Source organism: Solanum stenotomum, chromosome 3 (genome assembly GCF_019186545.1).
Source record: "Solanum stenotomum isolate F172 chromosome 3, ASM1918654v1, whole genome shotgun sequence".
NCBI lineage: Eukaryota > Viridiplantae > Streptophyta > Magnoliopsida > Solanales > Solanaceae > Solanum > Solanum stenotomum.
Window position 1 is genome coordinate 34,350,636 of NC_064284.1, and position 18,885 is coordinate 34,369,520.

Sequence of the window (18,885 nt, forward strand, 5' to 3'; positions counted from 1 at the left end):
ACATATATAAGTAATTGTATGGAGCCCCAAGCGATAATTTTAGTGGGCTAGGGGTTAAGACGACCTTGCAGTGGGATATACCATAACGTGTTTAAAATAAACAAAGTTCAATTGAAATGTCCAAGTGAAAATTGATGTTAACTTTAGGGCATCAGCTTACAGAATCGGCAGTTGTGTGATTTTACCCAAGTTTATAACCGACCTGTAAGCGGAAATTGAGTGACTTTACATAGCACACCCCATGTTGCTCCTTTTCATGCGCTGCTCTTAACACCCTTTTGCTCCTTCTCTCTCATTTCCTTTTTCCTTTTCTCTCTCTCCAAAAATGGAGCAATATTGGGCAGATTAAATTGACTAACAATGCACAACGTTCAAGACGGAATTTACAACTTGAAGAATGGTTAAACGCTGTTTGGTACATTTGATTTAGCTGAGGATTCGATTGTGATTAGATTTCACAGATTAGTGTAGTGATTTTATTCTGGGTAGCGCGGAACATAAATGTCTGAATTGGTGGCTCGGACTGGTCGGCATCAGCAGCGATATGAAGATGGTTATCGCCTTATTGCCGGGTATTTGCTAAATTCGATTTTATTTCGTTTACGCAAAGTTTGCTCAATGTGCAAGTTTGGTTTTAAATTTAGTCTACTTGTTTGATTTGTGTTGGTGTTTGCTTAATTGGGTTTGATAAATGTTGTGAATTTCGCTTCAAGTTTCCTCTTTCTTCCTCTTCTTCTTTTGTTTCAATGCCAGTGCTTTTAAGTTATATCATGTGTGGATCAATGTGGTTAAATCTCCTTTATGAACTGGTTTTCCTTCTTAGGATGTTTGGCTGTTATACGGATTGAAAGATGCAATCTCTAACCGTGAAAAACAAGAGAGACGAGGAATTGTATAAAAATCTGTAATTTCTTTGATCAAATAAATTTTAACAAGGAGACAGTTCTAAGGTGTTTTTGTAATGTTACATCAAAAGCAAAAGTTTATTTCCATTCAATCCTGTAAGAAGCTGATGACAATTGACTTGGATCTCCAAAATGGAGTTAACATTTCCTCCAAAACCTCTAGTTACTTTCCTACTGTAATGCCATTCTCTTTTGGCCTGCTTAGGCCCTTCCCATGTCAGCATCTTATTAGATCCTTTTGTAGTCCATTTCAGACCAAAAAAGTGTAAACTAAATTGTATATGATGTTTTGAATAGTATGACGAACTGTGAAAACAAGCAAATATTGAGGAGACTAAAAGAAAAAAATGACTCATGGAAAGTAGAGTAGGAGTAGTGGAGCCAGTTTGGTCTCAGTTTATCTTTACTAGAAGTCCATCTGAACATCAATATGGTGGGAATAAGATAAGACTGGAGTTGGTCTGTCATTGGAGAAGTTTCAGAGGGATCAAATAATCCTTTTATTCATAGTGTCTTCTCATGAGTTCCCTTCTTACTATGACAACTAGAAGAAACCAACTCCTTATCCTCCCCATCCCCAAGTCTCCAAACTCATTCCTTTTAACATCTCTTTTGAGGTGAACTCACATCTTGCTTCATGTATTTAGATTCAGTATGGGACTTATTTGGTGATCATTTCTTTTGTTTTCATCACCATGTCAAAGAGTCTTTGACAACACTAATTAATTTTCACATGTCCAATCACCATTAGCTTGGTATTATGTTTTTTCCACCGAAAAAATCAGCAATGGCAGTTGGGCTGGTGAATGTTGCAGGAGAGGGACTAATTGATTTGTCTAGTTGAGAGATTGCCTCCTCGCCCATTTATTTGTCAATGAGCAATGCACCAAGAATAGCTATGTAGAGTGTTACATTTTAACTCTTGCACTGTATTAAAATAAGCTAGCTCATAGAAGTCAGCACTTATGACTTGAACATATTTTACAAATCGAACTTTCAGCTCTTACAAGAGAACACTAGGTGTGACACCAAAAGATTGTTCTGTCATTGTTATTGTTAGACTGAAGATAATATTAATTTAACTCTATCAAAAGGTAATGTTTATTGAATCCTACAGAAAGTAGCCAGTGGCAGATTGGGGTGGGGTATAATATAATGAACTGGGTGTCAATACTTTCGACAACATCGACATATTGATGTTTGCCTGTTGTGCATGGCCTCAATAATTGACCTTCTTGACTGCTGTACTTCAGTTTTTCTTATTCATAATGCTGAATGAAGCACAATCAGAGTAATAACATGTCAACCCCCAAGCCTGGGTGAGGTGGACAAGTACCATTGAACACATGCTATACAAATGACCTATGTTGAGCAGATGAATCACTGTGCAAATGGAATAGCTAACAGATACAAATGACTAATGAAGCTATGAATACATATGACTGTAGTCCTGTACAACTCAAATGGTTGGGACAAGGCCTTACATAACCAAAGTAAAACTATAAGTACAACCAAAAGAGTGCTAGATGCATGCTAGCTCCAGCTGAATATACAATAGATGCCTAATAAGGATGCCTGTTGTGCTGCGTACCTGTCCTGCATTTATAGAAATGCAGCGCCGCCAGCCATAGGAATGTTAGTACAGATACAACATGTATTGGTATGTAAAGCAGACAACCGAAGAAGTAACAAATAGATAGCACATGAGAAAGAATCAATAATGTGCTCAATTGAAGTGCTGGGAAGTATCTTATGAGACTATAAGTCACACATTAACACTTGTAATCATTTTTCAAGTGTCTTATGATTGTTCGTTATCATGTGGTCAAGTCATACATTATACACTTAAGCTACTATGTTTAATGTCATTTATTGTGAACAAATGTATAAATAACCTCAAGGGGAAATTTGTGGCATCGTATTGTTGTTTGCTACCTGTGACAATCATATCAAGTGATACATTTCTCCTTTTGGCGTCTTTTACTTCTGTAGTTTCAAATGGACAAATGAACAAGTGAACCTCGACAATGATATAATCTCATGAAATCTTTCGGACTTGTACTAGCCGTATTTTGTAGTTCTTGCTTTTGATATCTATTATCGTTTGTTGTCTACTATGTTTTGATTATCGCACTATTTTGTTGTTGTTGTTCCTTTCTTGTGTAGGCTTTTTACTGCTTCCCTTTTTAGTTGTTATGTTTTCTATACTGTTTTCTGCTTCTTTGTACTTGAATTTGCTGCACTCAAGAGGGGTTTTCGGAAACAACCTCTCTACTTCGACGAGGTAGTGATAAGGTCTGCCTATACTCTAACCTCCCCAGACCCCATTTGTGGGATTTCAGTGCATATGTTAAGTTAAGTTAAGACTTAAGTGGGCTTTGGCTGCCCATTCTTCTCTTTTCCCTTTTCCTTTCTTTCACTTAATATGGGCCACAAATTGGTCAATTTGCCTAAGTAGGTGATGCACCTACTTGGTCCTTTTAGCTTGGTCCGTATACCTTAAGTAGATGATGCACATACTTGTCACTTGCTAGCCTATTTAAGTCAATCAAGTAGGTCACTTATGTTATTATATTTTTCAAATCTTAATCTCTTTACTTTAACTTAGCACTTTTATACATTTAGCCACTTTGAACTTTTAAGCTCAACTACACCTTACTTTCTCGAGTTTAATTACTTTCGTCGATGTTAACTTAGTTGTATACGTGTTGGAAGATACTGGTTATTACATAACTATATCATTTCACATTTAACTGCGACTGGGATTGTTAAGTTATCTTGGTAAACTATGAGTAGGCTTAAAGGATCAGAATCAGAGAGCAGTTGCGGAGCTTTTCACGCCGTGTTGGTAACAGTAGGCTTTCCGGTTCTTCCTTAAGAAGGGATAGTTGGTCTTTTGGGGAAAGGGTACTATCACTCTTTGTAAGGTATCAATCCCGTAAGAACCTGCTCTACTAAAATAATTGTAGCTGATGGATTTTATGGAGCAAAATTGTCCGACAAGTATGTATTAAGTTAGTAGAAACAAATTTTGACTTTTAGCTTTAAAGCAAAAGTACTAGCTAAAATCCATGACATTTTTGCTTTTAAAAGTCTTTGTAAGTTCAAAGCTGAACTTGTAGTTGTTTTTATCGGAAGTGAACACCGAAGATGCTCTACAAGCTGTCATGGAAAGTATCAAATTTAGCCAAAAATCTTTTAGGAGTAGAAGGGGATTACAACTTTAAATTTCTGTATGGTCAAGGCAATTAATTTTCTCAATACATCAATGGAGGGAATGTTTTAGTGAGTGATTGTTTACCCTGTAGATATAGGAATTCAAGCATGAACTGTCATGGTACAAAATAGAGATGTTTAAAGTGGAACTGTTTTAGTTCACATATTGCTGTTCAATGGAATATAGACTGCAACAATGGAAATTGAAGTTAGTATAACTTGGCGTTAAACTCATGCTTATATAGTTTGATGTTCAGCTCTTGATTAGAAATAAAATACTTCTCTGCAGGATGATGTAAATTATTCTGCCTTAACCGTCTCTTGGTCTATCTGAAATCAAATTGTTCTTCAATATTAATGAGTTATTCACAAGGAACATAAAATGCGCCTCTATCTAATTTGTTTTTTTAACAACAATAACTGAACCTCAATCCCGGAGAAGTTGGGATCTAATCTTCACTGTCCATGTACTATTTATACAATCTTTTATAGGATAAATTAAAAATAAAATTGAAAAAACATTAGAAATTCTCCATATTTTCTTAGTGCGAGACTTCTAAAAAGTAATGGACTAGAATAAACATACTGACATGACTAAAACTTTATTCTAATTGTGATTTGTATGTCCCACATGTATCTTTGGCTTTTGCTAGGTCGCAGGTCTTGCAAGACCTCTTTCTATGTGTTTTATGTTACCTCACCCCTTTTAAAATGGGGAATTTTTATTTTGATGGAGGTGCATTCAATATTCTTTGTGAACAATTCTTTAACATTGATGAACAACAAAGGACTTCATTTCGGATACAAAATCTTGAAAAGAAGAAGAATCATTTGGATCTATCCTCTCTATGAGGAGCGATGGAGCTTTAACGGATGATTCGGGTTGAATAATCATTATGGACAGTGAGTGAAGGAGAAAAAGAGCTGGAAAAAATAATCTTAAAAAGGAATGGTTGAACTGGGGCAATGTTGAAAAGCCAAAAGATTGAACAACATAAAAATCTAGTGGAAGGCAAAGAGGGATCACAATGATTAAGAAACTTGTAGGTTTTGGTTTGAGGTCAATGGTTAAAGTAAAGTTGATGGTTTTGATTTCTTTGATTTCTCATCTGTTACTTATTAGGCATATGCTTAATTTTTTTCGCATCTAAGCTTACATCATTTTTTTTTGTTGCTATCACCTACGTCTTCTACTGATTACAAAGTTATGGGCAACTACTTTAATACATCCTGGGTTTGCATTTTAAAATATTTATCTCACAATCTCTTTATTTTCAGGTGTATTCCATTTAGGTTCAGAAATATGGAAGAAAATAGTGGTGAGACATCTGAGAAGATAGTTGAAGTATTGATGATAAACTCGACAAGTGGGCCTGGTCTTCTATTCCCAAAGGTGAGAAATTGTTAGAGCATTTCGGTGTTAAACATTATCCTATTGAATTGGTAATGTTTGAAGTGCTTTTTTTTGGCCATAGTTAACTAACGCTATGTGGTTTAATCTTGCAATGGATCTAGTTGTTTTTTAACCTTTTATGCTTTCTTTTTGAACTATTACGGTGTGAAATGGTAAGACTGAAGTACATCTCGACTATTTCACCTAGTCCTGACAAATGTGTCGATTGGATCAGATATTGGCAGGTTGAAAATGGATTAGACAAAAATAGATAAAATACTTGACCCCCTCATATTTAAGACAGATAAAAAAATGGGCGATGTGATGAATAACATGGTTACTCATATTATCCGTGGCTTCTTGAAATTATTGGGAGCTGTTGAGCTGGGTCAAAGATCCAAACTTCATGAATCTATTTAATCATTCTCGGCGGCCAAATTTGAATTTGACACGAGGCAGAGTTAATGCTAGGTTGTAGGTTTGGAGACAAACTCAAGAGTCTTAAGGCTTAGGTTGAGTAGGACAAAAACGAAATATTTGGCAAGCAAATTTAGTATTGTGTTAGATGAAGCAGGCATGGAAGTAAGGCTTATTACACAAACTATTTCCAAGAGATTCAAAAAAAAAAAAAGTATCTTGGGTTCGTAATCCACGGTAGTGGTGACATTGACGATGATGTCACACATCGCATTGGGGTGGCATAGATGAAATGGAAGTTTGCCTCTGGGGTCTTGTGTGATAAGAAGGTAACACCTTAACTTAAAGGTAAGTTATATAGAGTGGTGGTTAGACCGTCCTTGTTGTATGAGGGGGAGTGATGACCAGTCAAAAGTTGCACTTCGCTTTAAGTGAAGTAGGGCCTTGTCACTTTTTTCCACTTCACGGTCTCCTGAAGACTACAGGAGGACGTGGATCATATTTTACTACATTGCAAGATAGCCATGAGAATATGGTGGGATATCTTAAGAGGGTTTGACGTTTCTTGGGCAAAACCAAGATCAGTGAAGGAATTGGTGTTTAATTAGAGGAATGGAGTTAGAAGAAGAAGACACGAGGCTTGGAATGTTACTCCTCTTTGCTTTAATGTGGGTCATTTGGAAGGAGAAATAGTAGAGTTTTTGAAGGGGTGGAGCGGTGGAGCCTAGCTTTGCTAAATTGAGGAGTAGTCTCCGATCCCTTATTATCTTTCAGTGAAGTTCCTGTTTTGTATTGAGGATTGAGTGTCTTTTGGAGAGAGCCATACTAGTAGGTTTCTCCTTTTTTGGTATATCTCTTGTATACGACCAAGTTGGTCTTGTTAGTATCAATGCAATTTTTTACTTGATCAAAACAAAAACGAATAGCCTTTTTCAGAGGGCAGAGTAGCCTTTTCATACTAGCATCATTAGTTTTTTCTCCCCTTAAGTAAACCCTTGCATGGGAGAGAGAGAAATCTCATCTTCACTTGTAAGCTAAGACCATTGAAAAGATCTAAGAATAGAAAGAAATCAAGAACTACTTATTTCTTGTTATTCTTTCTTGTCCTTATCTTTACTCCTGTTCTTTGTCTTGTTCTTCGTATAATTATTACTCTCTTTCATTCTTGCTTTATCGATTTAGCCGAAAAAAAGAGAGGTTTGGTCAATATAGTACACTTCCCTTTAATCCCATTTTAACAAATTTAACTATTATTGCATAATATCTATTTTTCCGGCAAACAAATATCAGTCCATCCATTGTTGAGAGTGGATTCCACCACATTGATTGACCTTCTTCCCTTTTCAAGCTGCGTGACAATGCATAGGTAGCTCCATGTACGTTGAAATGCTAGAAAATCTGGATGTTACTCTGTTTCCCCTTCTTCCCCTACTGCTTCAGTTATTGCCAGTGGCGGAGCCAGAAATTTCATCAAGGGTGTTCAAGATTATTTTTTTTAATAAGTGAGTTGAATGTTATTTATTTGTTTAACCTAGGGATTCTAGCATGAACGATCTCAACATTTGTCAATATCATATATAAACAATCGAGTTTTTTTTTTTTTGATGCATTGATTTTATATGATAAAAATATATGATTATTGTTTTTAAAGTGAAATATTGATAGAACAAATGCGTCTAGCTTTACGAAACATAAATTACACCACTAGAATTTTTGTTTTTCTTAAAAAAAGAAGATAAAACGCATGTATTGATTTTAGCTTCGGGTTTTGTTAGAATAGAAAAATGTATATATTCCTACTTAGAACAGGAAGAAGAATAGGAATAGGAATCCTAGTTATAAAAGGATTTCAATGTATATGTATTGTCTATAAATAGGGTCTCAATCTAACAATTTAGATACACAATTCAATATTATTTTTCCCATATATTTCTCACAAGCTATCAGAGCATTTGTGAGAAACTTCAAGTCACTGTGTCAAATTTCGGCGACGACGGTTGGAACTGATTTGTGTCATCTTTCGTTCTGAAGGTGTTGTGCGAAAGACAACACCATCACGAGGCTCAGGAAGCTCAGGCGACCGAACCCCAAGAATTTCCACCGGAAAACAACCCCCCACGCGCCCCCACGTGCCATTCGGAGGTGGAAGTTTTTCGGCGAGATCTGTTCATGTGCTGGCGTGTGAGTACTGCTCCAATCATCTTTTTTTGAGCTGTTTTCTTCTGTTGGGGTCGCCCAGTTTTTCCGACCAGAACCCATTCAGTTTTCTCTAGATCCGATCATCGAAATTAGGGTTCCGGTGATTTTCTGGCAAGTTCCCGGTGAAATCACAATTTTTAGGCCATTGTGGGTAGATTCCGGCAGTTTCCAGCAAGTTTCTTACTCTTTTCAAGTCAAATTTCAAAAAAATGTCTTTCGGGTGTGATGTTTTTGGCTCCAAAAATACGGGGATTGGAAGTTCAAGCCTTACAATCACTTCAGAACCATTAATGGGAAGTTCAGCACAGTTATTCAACAATTTGGCATGACTCGTAGTGGAGCTGATCACTCTGTGTTTTATCGGCATTCTGCACCAAATCAGTGTATCTATTTGGTTGTGTACGTTGATGATATTGTTATCACTGGTAATGATCAAGATGGTATCACCAAATTGAAGCAACATCTTTTTAAGCACTTCCAGACTAAAGACCTTGGTAGATTGAAGTATTTTCTAGGTATTGAGGTTGCTCAGTCTAGATCAGGTATTGTTATTTCTCAACGCAAGTATGCCTTAGACATTCTTGAGGAGACGAGAATGATGGGATGTAGACCTATTGACACTCATATGGATCCGAATGTTAAACTCCTTCCAGGACAGGGGGAGCCACTTAGTAATCCTGAAAGGTATAGACGACTCGTTGGAAAATTGAATTATCTCACGGTAACTAGACCTGACATCTCTTTTCCTGTGAGTGTTGTAAGTCAGTTTATGACTTCCCCTTGTAATAGTCATTGGGAAGCAGTTGTTCGTATCCTGCGATATATAAAGTCAGCTCCTGGAATAGGACTACTCTATGAGGATCAAGGCCATGAGCATATCACTGGATATACAGACGCTGATTGGGCAGGATAACCCTCTGATAGACGTTCGACATCCGGATATTGTGTTTTAGTAGGAGGTAATTTGGTGTCGTGGAAGAGTAAGAAACAAAGTGTGGTTGCTCGATCTAGTGCAGAATCAGAATATCGAGCAATGGCGGCAGCAACTTGTGAGCTAGTTTGGATCAAACAGTTGCTGGGAGAACTAAAATTTGGCGAAATTGATCAGATGGAACTTGTGTGTGACAATCAAGCAGCTCTTCATATCGCATCAAATCCAGTGTTTCATGAAAGGACTAAACACATTGAGATTGACTGTCACTTTGTCAAAGTAAAGATACTCTCAGGAGATATTGTTACGAAATTTGTGAAGTCAAATGATCAGCTTGCAGATATCTTCACCAAGTCCCTCACAAGTCCTTGTATTAATTACATCTGTAACAAGGTCTTTGCTTGTGATTGTCCTTGAAAATGTTACGGAGAAAACTGAAGAGACCTACTGAAGAGACATAAGTAGAAATGTTACGTAACATTTTCAAGGACAATCACAAGCAAAGACCTATGATCCATTAAAATAGAGGAGAGAAAGATACAAGTTTTAGATAATGAGCCCACCAAATAAGTGATCACCAGAGAACTATGAGAGAGAAAACTGAAGAGAGGAATAAAAAAAAACTAATGTCTAGATTCTAGAAGAGAGAAGATAGAGGGAGAGAGAAGAGGAAATCGAATTTTGGCAACTGGAAGAAGTATGAGAGAGGGGAGAGCATCTCTCACTAAAAGTTGTATTTCCCTTATGTTTCATATGTCTAAATATGAAATTTTATGACATATTAGCTAAGTTGCTCAGACTCGGTGCTGGTGTTTGGTACGAGTACTGATTCTAGCTTTTGGATCCTTCATGATATAGTTGATGTTTTGATTGGCTTATTTTAAGTAGCTTTTGACTTTTAAGCTATTTTTTATTTTTGGAAGTGTTTGGGAAACACAAAAAGTGCTTAAAAACACTTTTTTAGGCTGAAAAAGTACCAAAAAAAAAAAAGAAGCGAAAAACCAAAAGTTGGGTGTTCCCAATTTATGTACTTTAGCTTTCAACTTATAAGCTACTTAAAATAGCCAATTTGAACACCCCCATAAACTTTAAGATTCAGGGATTCAGATCCAACTATGGATACGGATGTGGGGATTCGGCTAAAAACAATTCAAATATCTAAAAATAGAGTTATAAAACGCAAATTATGAGATATTATGTGGAAACTTGAGGAGAAAATATTAATCAAGAGGAGAATCTCAAGGAGACTCAGGAGACTAAGGAAAAGGAGTGACATAAAAATTTCTATATACAAGGTATTCTATCATCTTTAATTTCACTTTTAATTTTGTTTTCATTACATAATTCATTGAATCTGTCCAGAATTATTTTGTCGATTTTGGTCAAAGTACCCAAAAATTGGTTGACCAAATCGGTTATGGATCCCACACTCATGTTGTGTTCTACATGGGTGCGACACTGGAAGTGAAGAGTTCAAGCTACTTAGCATATTAGCACTTCATTCGATCAAAGATCAACATTGAGTGCATACTTCTGTTTTTCTTAATTATTGTTTTTAAGCGTGTGTCACACATGACATGTTGGTTGTTGTACTTGTTCTTTTATTTTAACCCGTCTTCCTGGTGTCTACTTTTGGGCTTTCTGATGCCAGGTGATATTGCTGAATAAGTTTGACTTAACTCTTTTGGTTCATTTGATCACAAGGATGAGTACCTAATGGGTGCTGCATATTGATATCTCTGGCATATTTGTATAAATAGGGTGGTTGGGAAAATGATGAAACAGTCAAGGAGGCAGCTATCCGTGAAGCCATAGAGGAAGCTGGAGTTCGAGGGGATATAGTGGTAAGTCTCTTTAAGTATCTGCTTTGTTTTACTTCTATATTTGATACACAAGTTAGACTTTCCTACTGGAACTTAGTGTATGTTTCTGTGGCTTATGTGATTGCTTAGTGCTTGTTTAATTTTGTACCACTCGAGCAAGGACCATACGTTGAATTCAGTGACTACTTACAATGCAGAAGTTTTAAACCCTTTTCTGGAATTTAGTTCTTATAAATCCATTTATATCAAAATGGTCTTCATGTCTTCTTTTTACAACAACATAGTCAGTGCCCACAAAGTGAGGTCTGGGGAGAGTAGAGTGTATGCAGACCTTACTCCTATCTTGGAGGTAGAGAGGCTGTACGCTATTTTTCTACATAAAATGTATTTTTTATTGATATAATGGGAACCTACACCACATATCAGGTGTATAAAAGAAAGTAGATAATTCTATACAAAATGTGATTTTCTACGACATCCGGTCATCTAAAGTTGTTGGATTTGAAGTGTCCCAAAACTCAAAAGTATACAAGTAAAAGAACATTCACTAATCTATCCATCTGATATCTATCTATCTATCCATATTATTTTTATAAAAGTGGGAACCTCAAAAGTTAAAGTTGAATTACTAAAAATTCCCTTCTAATTAACCTATTTTTACATTTAACAATAATATTATTATTAATAATAATAAATAAAAAACTAAAAGCTATTATTAGTAAAAGGTGTCATACATTTTTAAGGGATGCATCTATTCTTAGAAAGGTGTTAGATGTGGTTGTTATTTTTTCAGTGCTTATAAATATCTAAGTGGAATAAAGAAGTTTTTGGCAAGCTGGATACACAAAGAACCAAAGCACTAGAGGATCTGGCAGCTCTAGATCACTCCAGTGAAGGGAGAGTCCTTACTGTGGAAGAGAAACAAAGATTATTGAATCTGAAAGTTGAATTAGAGGCACTTGCTAAAGCAGAAGAAATTTTGAAGAAATTTCCTGGAAACAAAAATCGAGATGCAAATGGTTGAAAGATGCGGATACGAACACAAAATACTTTCTATCTGTATCCAATTCCTATAGAACATTCAACAACATTGATAAGGTTAGAGAGGATGGTGGATACATAGAGGACAAAGCCAAGATAAAAGAAGAGATTTACTCTTCTATCAAAACCTTTACTCTGAGGATGAGGAGTGGAGATCCACATCCAACTTTGAAGGATTATCTAGACTATCAGAGGAAGACAAGCTGTCACTTGAGAGAGCCTTTGAGGAAGAGGAAGTCCAAACTGTGTTATTGTCTTCATCTACAGACAAGGCTTCTGTCCAGATGAAATCACCACGGCATTTTTTCAGAGATACTGGGATTTCATAAAGGCACAGGTAATGGGGACTCTCAATCATTTCCATCAGGAATGTCAAATTGTGAGATCATGCAATAGCACTTTCATTGCGTTGATTCCAAAAAAGAAAGGTGCAATATAACTTAGAGACTACAGGCCAATCAGTCTTACTGGGAGTGTATATAAGATTATACCAAGCTACTAGCAGAACGATTGAAGAAAGTTATTGGCAAGCTAGTCTCCAAGTTTCAGAATGCTTTCATTAAGCAAAGATAGATCACTGATGTAGTACTCATAGCTAATGAAGCTCTAGTTTGTACGATTAAATCTGGGACCCCTATTGTGCAAGCTTGATATAGAAAAAGTTTTTGCTAAATTGGTCTTTCTCATCTCTAATTGGAGGAAGATGGGGTTTGGTGAAAACTGGATCAGATGGATAAGATTCAGCATTACAACTGTCAAATACTCAGAGTTGGTGAACAGGGAACCACTTGGATTCTTCTCTCCTCAGAGAGGGATCAGGCAAGGGGACCCTCTATCCCCTTTCTTGTTCATATTAGTGACGGAGGGTTTAAGCAAGATGATGGAGAAGGCCAGGGATTTACAGTGGATTCAGGGATTCATAGTAGGGTCAGTTACTGAGAAACTCAGTCATCACTTCACAACTATTGTATGCTGATGACTCACTGATTGTGAGGCAGAAGAGTCGCAAGTTAGGTACCTAAACTACCTAAACCTAATACTCTCTGTTTGAGCCTCTAGCAGGACTACATGTCAATGTGCTGAAAAGTATTATTTAGCCTGTCAATAATGTACTAAACATAGAGGAACTTGCAAGTATTTTGGGTTGTAGCATTGGGGTTCTTCCTACCTCTTACCTAGGCCTACCTTTGGGTGCAGAGTACAAGAATTGTAAGGTGTGCAATGGTATTATTGAGAAATTTGAAGAGACTAGCTTCCTGACAATTGCAGTATCTATCTATGGGTGGAAGACCTACTCTTATCAATATCGTTCTTGATAGCCTGCCTACTTATTACATGTCTTTGCTTCCTATTCCTAGAAAGGTTCTAAAGCAACTAGACAAAATCAGGAAGGACTTTCTCTAGGAGGGGAGCAGCAACACTCAGATATTTCACTTGATTGAATGGGATAGAGTCACACCACCTAAATGCAAAGGAGGTCTGGGAGATTAGAGATTTGGCGTCACACAACAAGAGTCTTTTAATGAAATGGCTTTGGAGGTATGACACTGGTGAACCAAGCCTATGGAAGGAGGTGGGTAAGAACAAGCATGGTGAAAGTGATCACTGGAGCACAAAAATCTCTAATGCTCCTTATGGAGTGGGCCCTTGGAAACCCATTACCAAGTTAGGGAGTGATTTCTTCTGGTGCACCTATTATATACCTGGTAAAGGAGTTCACATTAGATTCTGGAAGGACAAATGGCTCAATGGTACCACCCCCCATGGAGAAGTTCCCTTATAAGTATCAGATTGGTGTGAATAGGAATTCCACCATAGCTCATAATAGAAATGGAAACAATTGGGATATTCTATTCAGATGGGCAGTTCAAAATTGGGAGATGGACCAACTGATGGAATTGCTAGCAGATATGGAAAGATATAATATTGATGTGACCATGGCAGATAATATGTGTTGGGGAGGAAGGGGACTTTCACAGTGAAAGAATGCAACAGGAAGATTGGTACACAAAACCAAGTAGTTGACAATTAGCCCTGGAAATTAAAGTTGCCTCCTAAGATTATTTGCTTTAACTGGATTGCTCTCCATGAAGCTAGGTTGACACAAGACAATCTCAAAGGGAAAGGTCTCCAGTTAGTGAAGAGATGCTACCTATGTTTGGATAAGTTGGAAACTGTGAATCATCTATTTTTTGCACTGCAAGGATGCTACTAAGCTTTGGAACACGTTCTTTTGCATTTTTGGGTTGAAATGGGTCATGCCACATACCATAAAAGAGGCACATATGAACTGGAGCATGTGGAGAATTGATGAAACCATCAAAAGGATCTCACTAATGATTACTGTTGCTATCTTTTGGAGTATTTGGAATGAGGGGAATAGGAGGTGTTTTGATGCAACCTTAGCTGCAAATTACTCTCTCAGAACCAGAAGCCTAGTCTTACTTTTTTGCTGGACTAAATTGGCTAATTTATCTAGCACCGAACAATTTTTGGAGTTTATTGGTTCCCTTGTCTTATATTGACCAACTATAAAGGAACTTCCTTTTTCTTTATCTCAGTTTCTTTTGTCAATTTTCTTTCATTGTAAGTTGTAAATATGCATCTTCTTGATGCGCTTTTGTTAATGAAATACCCCACTTTATCAAAAAAATAATATAAATTTTTATGCAATTTCCGATACTTGAAAATAACTCCAAGCGTTAACTTTTTACATGTTTTCCTAGTTTCTTTAGTTACTGTACAATTATATTATTACCCTCTGGGTAAGATATATAACATCTTATAACATAGTTCTGGAATGTTCTTGTTGTTTTATTGTAGCTACAACCAGTAAAGGTTACATTTATCATTCGATGTTGTTGTAATTGTAATATTCCTCATGTTAAAATTATAGGTCCATCTTCTTAGAATTGTGAAGGCTGTGACATTTTAACCAGCATTTTCTAATTTATTAAAAAGGTATAAAGATCATATATAGAATGGGTGAAATACTACTACAACCCGTGTGAATACAAATCAACAAAATGCTCTACTTTTGTGGAACATATTTTCTATATTTATTTTTTAAATTAATTAAATATGCTTGACATTCATTATTTTTTTGATCTTATATTTTTTAATTTTATTTTTTTAACCCAAACATATTGATAATAATATTTATGTAAATAATTAAATTATATGGATTATATTGATATGGGATACACGCGCAACACGCGTACGATAGACTAGTATCTATAAAAGAGTTTTCAGTTCTTTCAGATGCTCTCCTATTCTTTTACATCCATAGTGTCGGAATGGTCGCTAAATGTGTTACATCATTGATTCAATCCCTAAGGCATTCCATTCACCACAACTTGTATGCAATTGGGCGATTAAGAAGTATATGATTTAGTAATAAACATACTCCCTTGTTTTCTTCACGTAAACCACCAGCAAATGAGAGTTGGCTTTCTATTCGTTATTCTCAGCTGTTTGAATGACTTCATATGCTGCTCACAAAGAAAGACACTTCCCTAGGTCTCTAGGTATCCAGACTGACTCGTGAGGAAGTTCCTTTTTCACCCTCAACAATGGCCTATGTTGAAGGACTTGATTTTGAAAATCCCTTGGTTCTGACCTTTCCTTTTTCAAGAGGCCCTATATGTGCATCCTTTTTTTTTTTTTGCAACTGGTAACTTGTTATATGTGCATCTTTTTTCTTGTACAGGATATCCATCATTTCAGATAGTTCATTCATCTTCTAATCTTGCAAGTTTTACCCGAACTCTAGCCCTATAAGAAAGATCACCCCTCCCTGACTTTGTAAACCTCGGAAACTACAACTATCTTCTAGTTTGAGTTGTTAAGATGGATGGGAATGATATACATAAGGGAGCATCCCCATACCAACTGTGCTTTCAGTTTCAGTAGCTATTTTTGTTTCTATTTCTTATATTGAACTTCACATTTTTGTTGAAATCCTCTCACCCCTTCATTATGCTCCTCCATAATGCTACTCAACATGGTTGCTTTATGTGGTCTGTCCTTCATTCTCTCCTTTGAACTTTATATTTGTCAATGATTACTTTCCTATTGGATTTATTTAATCGTTAATTTTCTTAAACCACATCCTTTCTATGACTATATGGAACCGGGTTATATGGTCATATTAATTTTTCAGCGTTAACCTGGATGTAGATTTTGGGTCTCCACCCTTTTATCCTGGAGTGAACTACCTCAATCGTAAACAAGGTTGCATCCAATTTTTGTCTACTTGCCATAAAAGCATTTTGGGACATTGAGGTCATCTTATAATGCCATATATTAGTTACATTTTGAAACTGAAATTCTTTCCAAATAACTAGATTTGGAAGTTATTTCATTAAATAATTAGTCCTGTTACACTGTCATTGAGATCCTCTTAGTTACTACAGATAAGTGTCTTACTTTACCCTTGACTTTTGCTTTTAAGTTTGTTACTATTTCCTTTGATAGTTGAAATTTGTGTTAATTAATTTTTTTATGAGAGATCTTTTATAACATGAACTGAGACTGTGTAGGCTCTGATGATAAAATATCTCGTTTTCTTTTGTCTCATGTTAGATATGATGTAAGGTGGAGCTCTGTTCTCTCCTCTTCATTTTCTTCTTCTTCTTTTCCCTTCATGACTTGAATATAACAGAAAGTTTGAAGTCTCAAACCTGGGATTGATGGAATCATAAAAGTTACTTCTAGGTTCATCCAATATCTACACTGGTGAGAGGTAGCAAGTAGAATTAGTCAAGGTGTGCAAAAGGTGGGCTGCACGATCGGTTTTTAAAAAGAAAGAAATTCATTAAGATTATGAATATTATGCATCTCTGTTTGTGCATATAATTGCAGTACCAAGAATTAGGAAATATTCCTTTAGATTGAGTTAATAACTCCTATCCTAATAAGGAGCCTTCTTGTTTGTTTACCCACCAATTTCACCAAATGTTTTCTCCTCTTTTTCTTTTTTCATGCAAATGCTTATTTGTTTTATGTCATTGTTTTTTCCTGTATTGATAATATTTTGTGCATTTTATTTTGAAGCACTTTCTGGGACACTACCTCTTTAAAAGCAAGACACTCCGGGACGAGTTCAGTCCAGAAGGTTTGTGTAGAGCTGCCATGTTTGCTTTGTTGGTGAAAGAAGAGCTTGAGTGCTGGCCTGAACAGAGCCTTAGGAGAAGAAGTTGGTTGACAGTTCCAGAAGCAATTCAATGTTGCCGGCACCCATGGATGCGACAAGCTCTGGAGGACGGATTTTTGAAGTGGCATGACAGTGGTATGACAAGCACAATGAATTGCGAGGACTAGTTTTTTTGTTTGTTCCTCTGACCAACATTGAGGTTCCTGTTTCTGAAATCTGAACGAAAGAAGGCAATTGTTTAGAGCTCGATGGTGTGTATTAGCTTCAATTTCATTTTAGGACTAGGAAGTAAGAGAAGGTGCATTTTAATGATTTCTCATTGATGAATAGACTTGATGGTGAATTGGAGAAAGAAGAAACAAGAAATCTCTCATTTGGCTTGATACCCACAATTAGTCAGTTTAACAAATGTTGGTAGTATTGTAATTACATTGTCATTTCTCATCACAAACAAATGTTATGGGGAATTAATCACGAACCAATAATGTTAAAAATCCCAAAATCCACCTATGCTATTCTCATAATAATGTAGTGCAAAGAGCTAATCTAATTGATCAAACAATACGTCATTGGATGCCGTTAAGATTGAAAGAGATATCTTAAAGGGAAATGTGGATTGTTAAGGAGGCTATAGATAATTCTCAAGTGAACAAATCAAGGGAGTTAAATTAGTTATAAGAGAAATTGATGAAGATGATAGATGTTTATTAATTCTTATGTGCTATTTGTTACCACATTTTTATCAAGTGATGCAGTTTGTTAGGTTATAATTTATATGAATCCTCAAATCTTTATATCTTAGTTGAAGTGGAATGTTTGCTTATGTAAATTTGCATGTAATATCATATATTCGACATGTTCGACAAATGGTCTGTATGTTGTACCTATATGTTAGAACCCTAAATCAATGAAAAACCTAGCTACTGAATTAGGATGAGGAAGCCACATATGGGTCGTATCCAGACATACAGTTCTTGAGTTGTATTAGTTGATTCATGTATTTTCAAAACAAGCCACATAGAGAGCTTTGGCAAAAAGTCGAGTTGAAAGCTGGCAATTATTTCAAATGAGCTCACACAAGGTCTAACTTTTAAACAAGTATATCTCCTTGGATGTGAACTGTTTGGTGGTCAATTACATATCAAACAAAATGTTGTTGAGTGTAGTTTCCAACTAATCAAACCGTTCATCAATTCAAAATTTGAACACAAAGTGTTTTTCTAAATGTGTTTCAAAAAGTATATATTTGCGTTGCTCAAAGTACAATAAGTAAATCAATTGAGTGTTCATTAATATAAATGCATAAATGATAGCACCTTTCTTGACCTTTTTGGTTAAGATTAAGGTGACATAAAAAGTAAAGGTGGATCAAGTGAAACACCATTGTGAAAGGACCTTGAAGCATTCAGCTCACCAAGTATTTGATAAATTGTCAAAATACCTTGAATAGTGTTTGGTTTCTAACCTGAGCTCCTATCACTATGATTGTTATAAATTAAAGTCGTAAGGCTTGAGTCATCTACGGCCACTTAAAGTTGTCCGCATATTTCACTTGGACACCTCAACTAGGGCTTGTACCTATTGAACACCTTATTTATTCAAAAATCATTCCTATTAGACACAAAATGCTGACATGGCAAAAAAATTGTGTTCCACATTCCTTGAGCGCGTATAGCAATTAAAAATCATATTATTATTTTTTTGTTTTTCATCTTATATACTTATTTTTTTTAAAAAAAACAATAAAAATAAAATGGAAAAATCATTTCTTCTTCACTTCTACACTGCAACCATCCTTTAAGTAC

General features: G+C 36.0%; 1 protein-coding gene across 1 annotated transcript; it reads left to right on the forward strand.

Moving 5' to 3' along the window:
• The first annotated feature begins 219 nt into the window (after positions 1-219).
• Positions 220-17,531, forward strand: LOC125860868 (nudix hydrolase 16, mitochondrial-like). The gene is made up of 4 exons (XM_049540900.1): positions 220-572; positions 5,400-5,514; positions 10,822-10,905; positions 16,981-17,531. The coding sequence occupies exons 1-4, from the start codon at positions 502-504 to the stop codon at positions 17,245-17,247; spliced, it is 537 nt and encodes a 178-aa protein (XP_049396857.1). The 5' UTR covers positions 220-501; the 3' UTR covers positions 17,248-17,531.
• Positions 17,532-18,885: the final 1,354 nt, after the last annotated feature.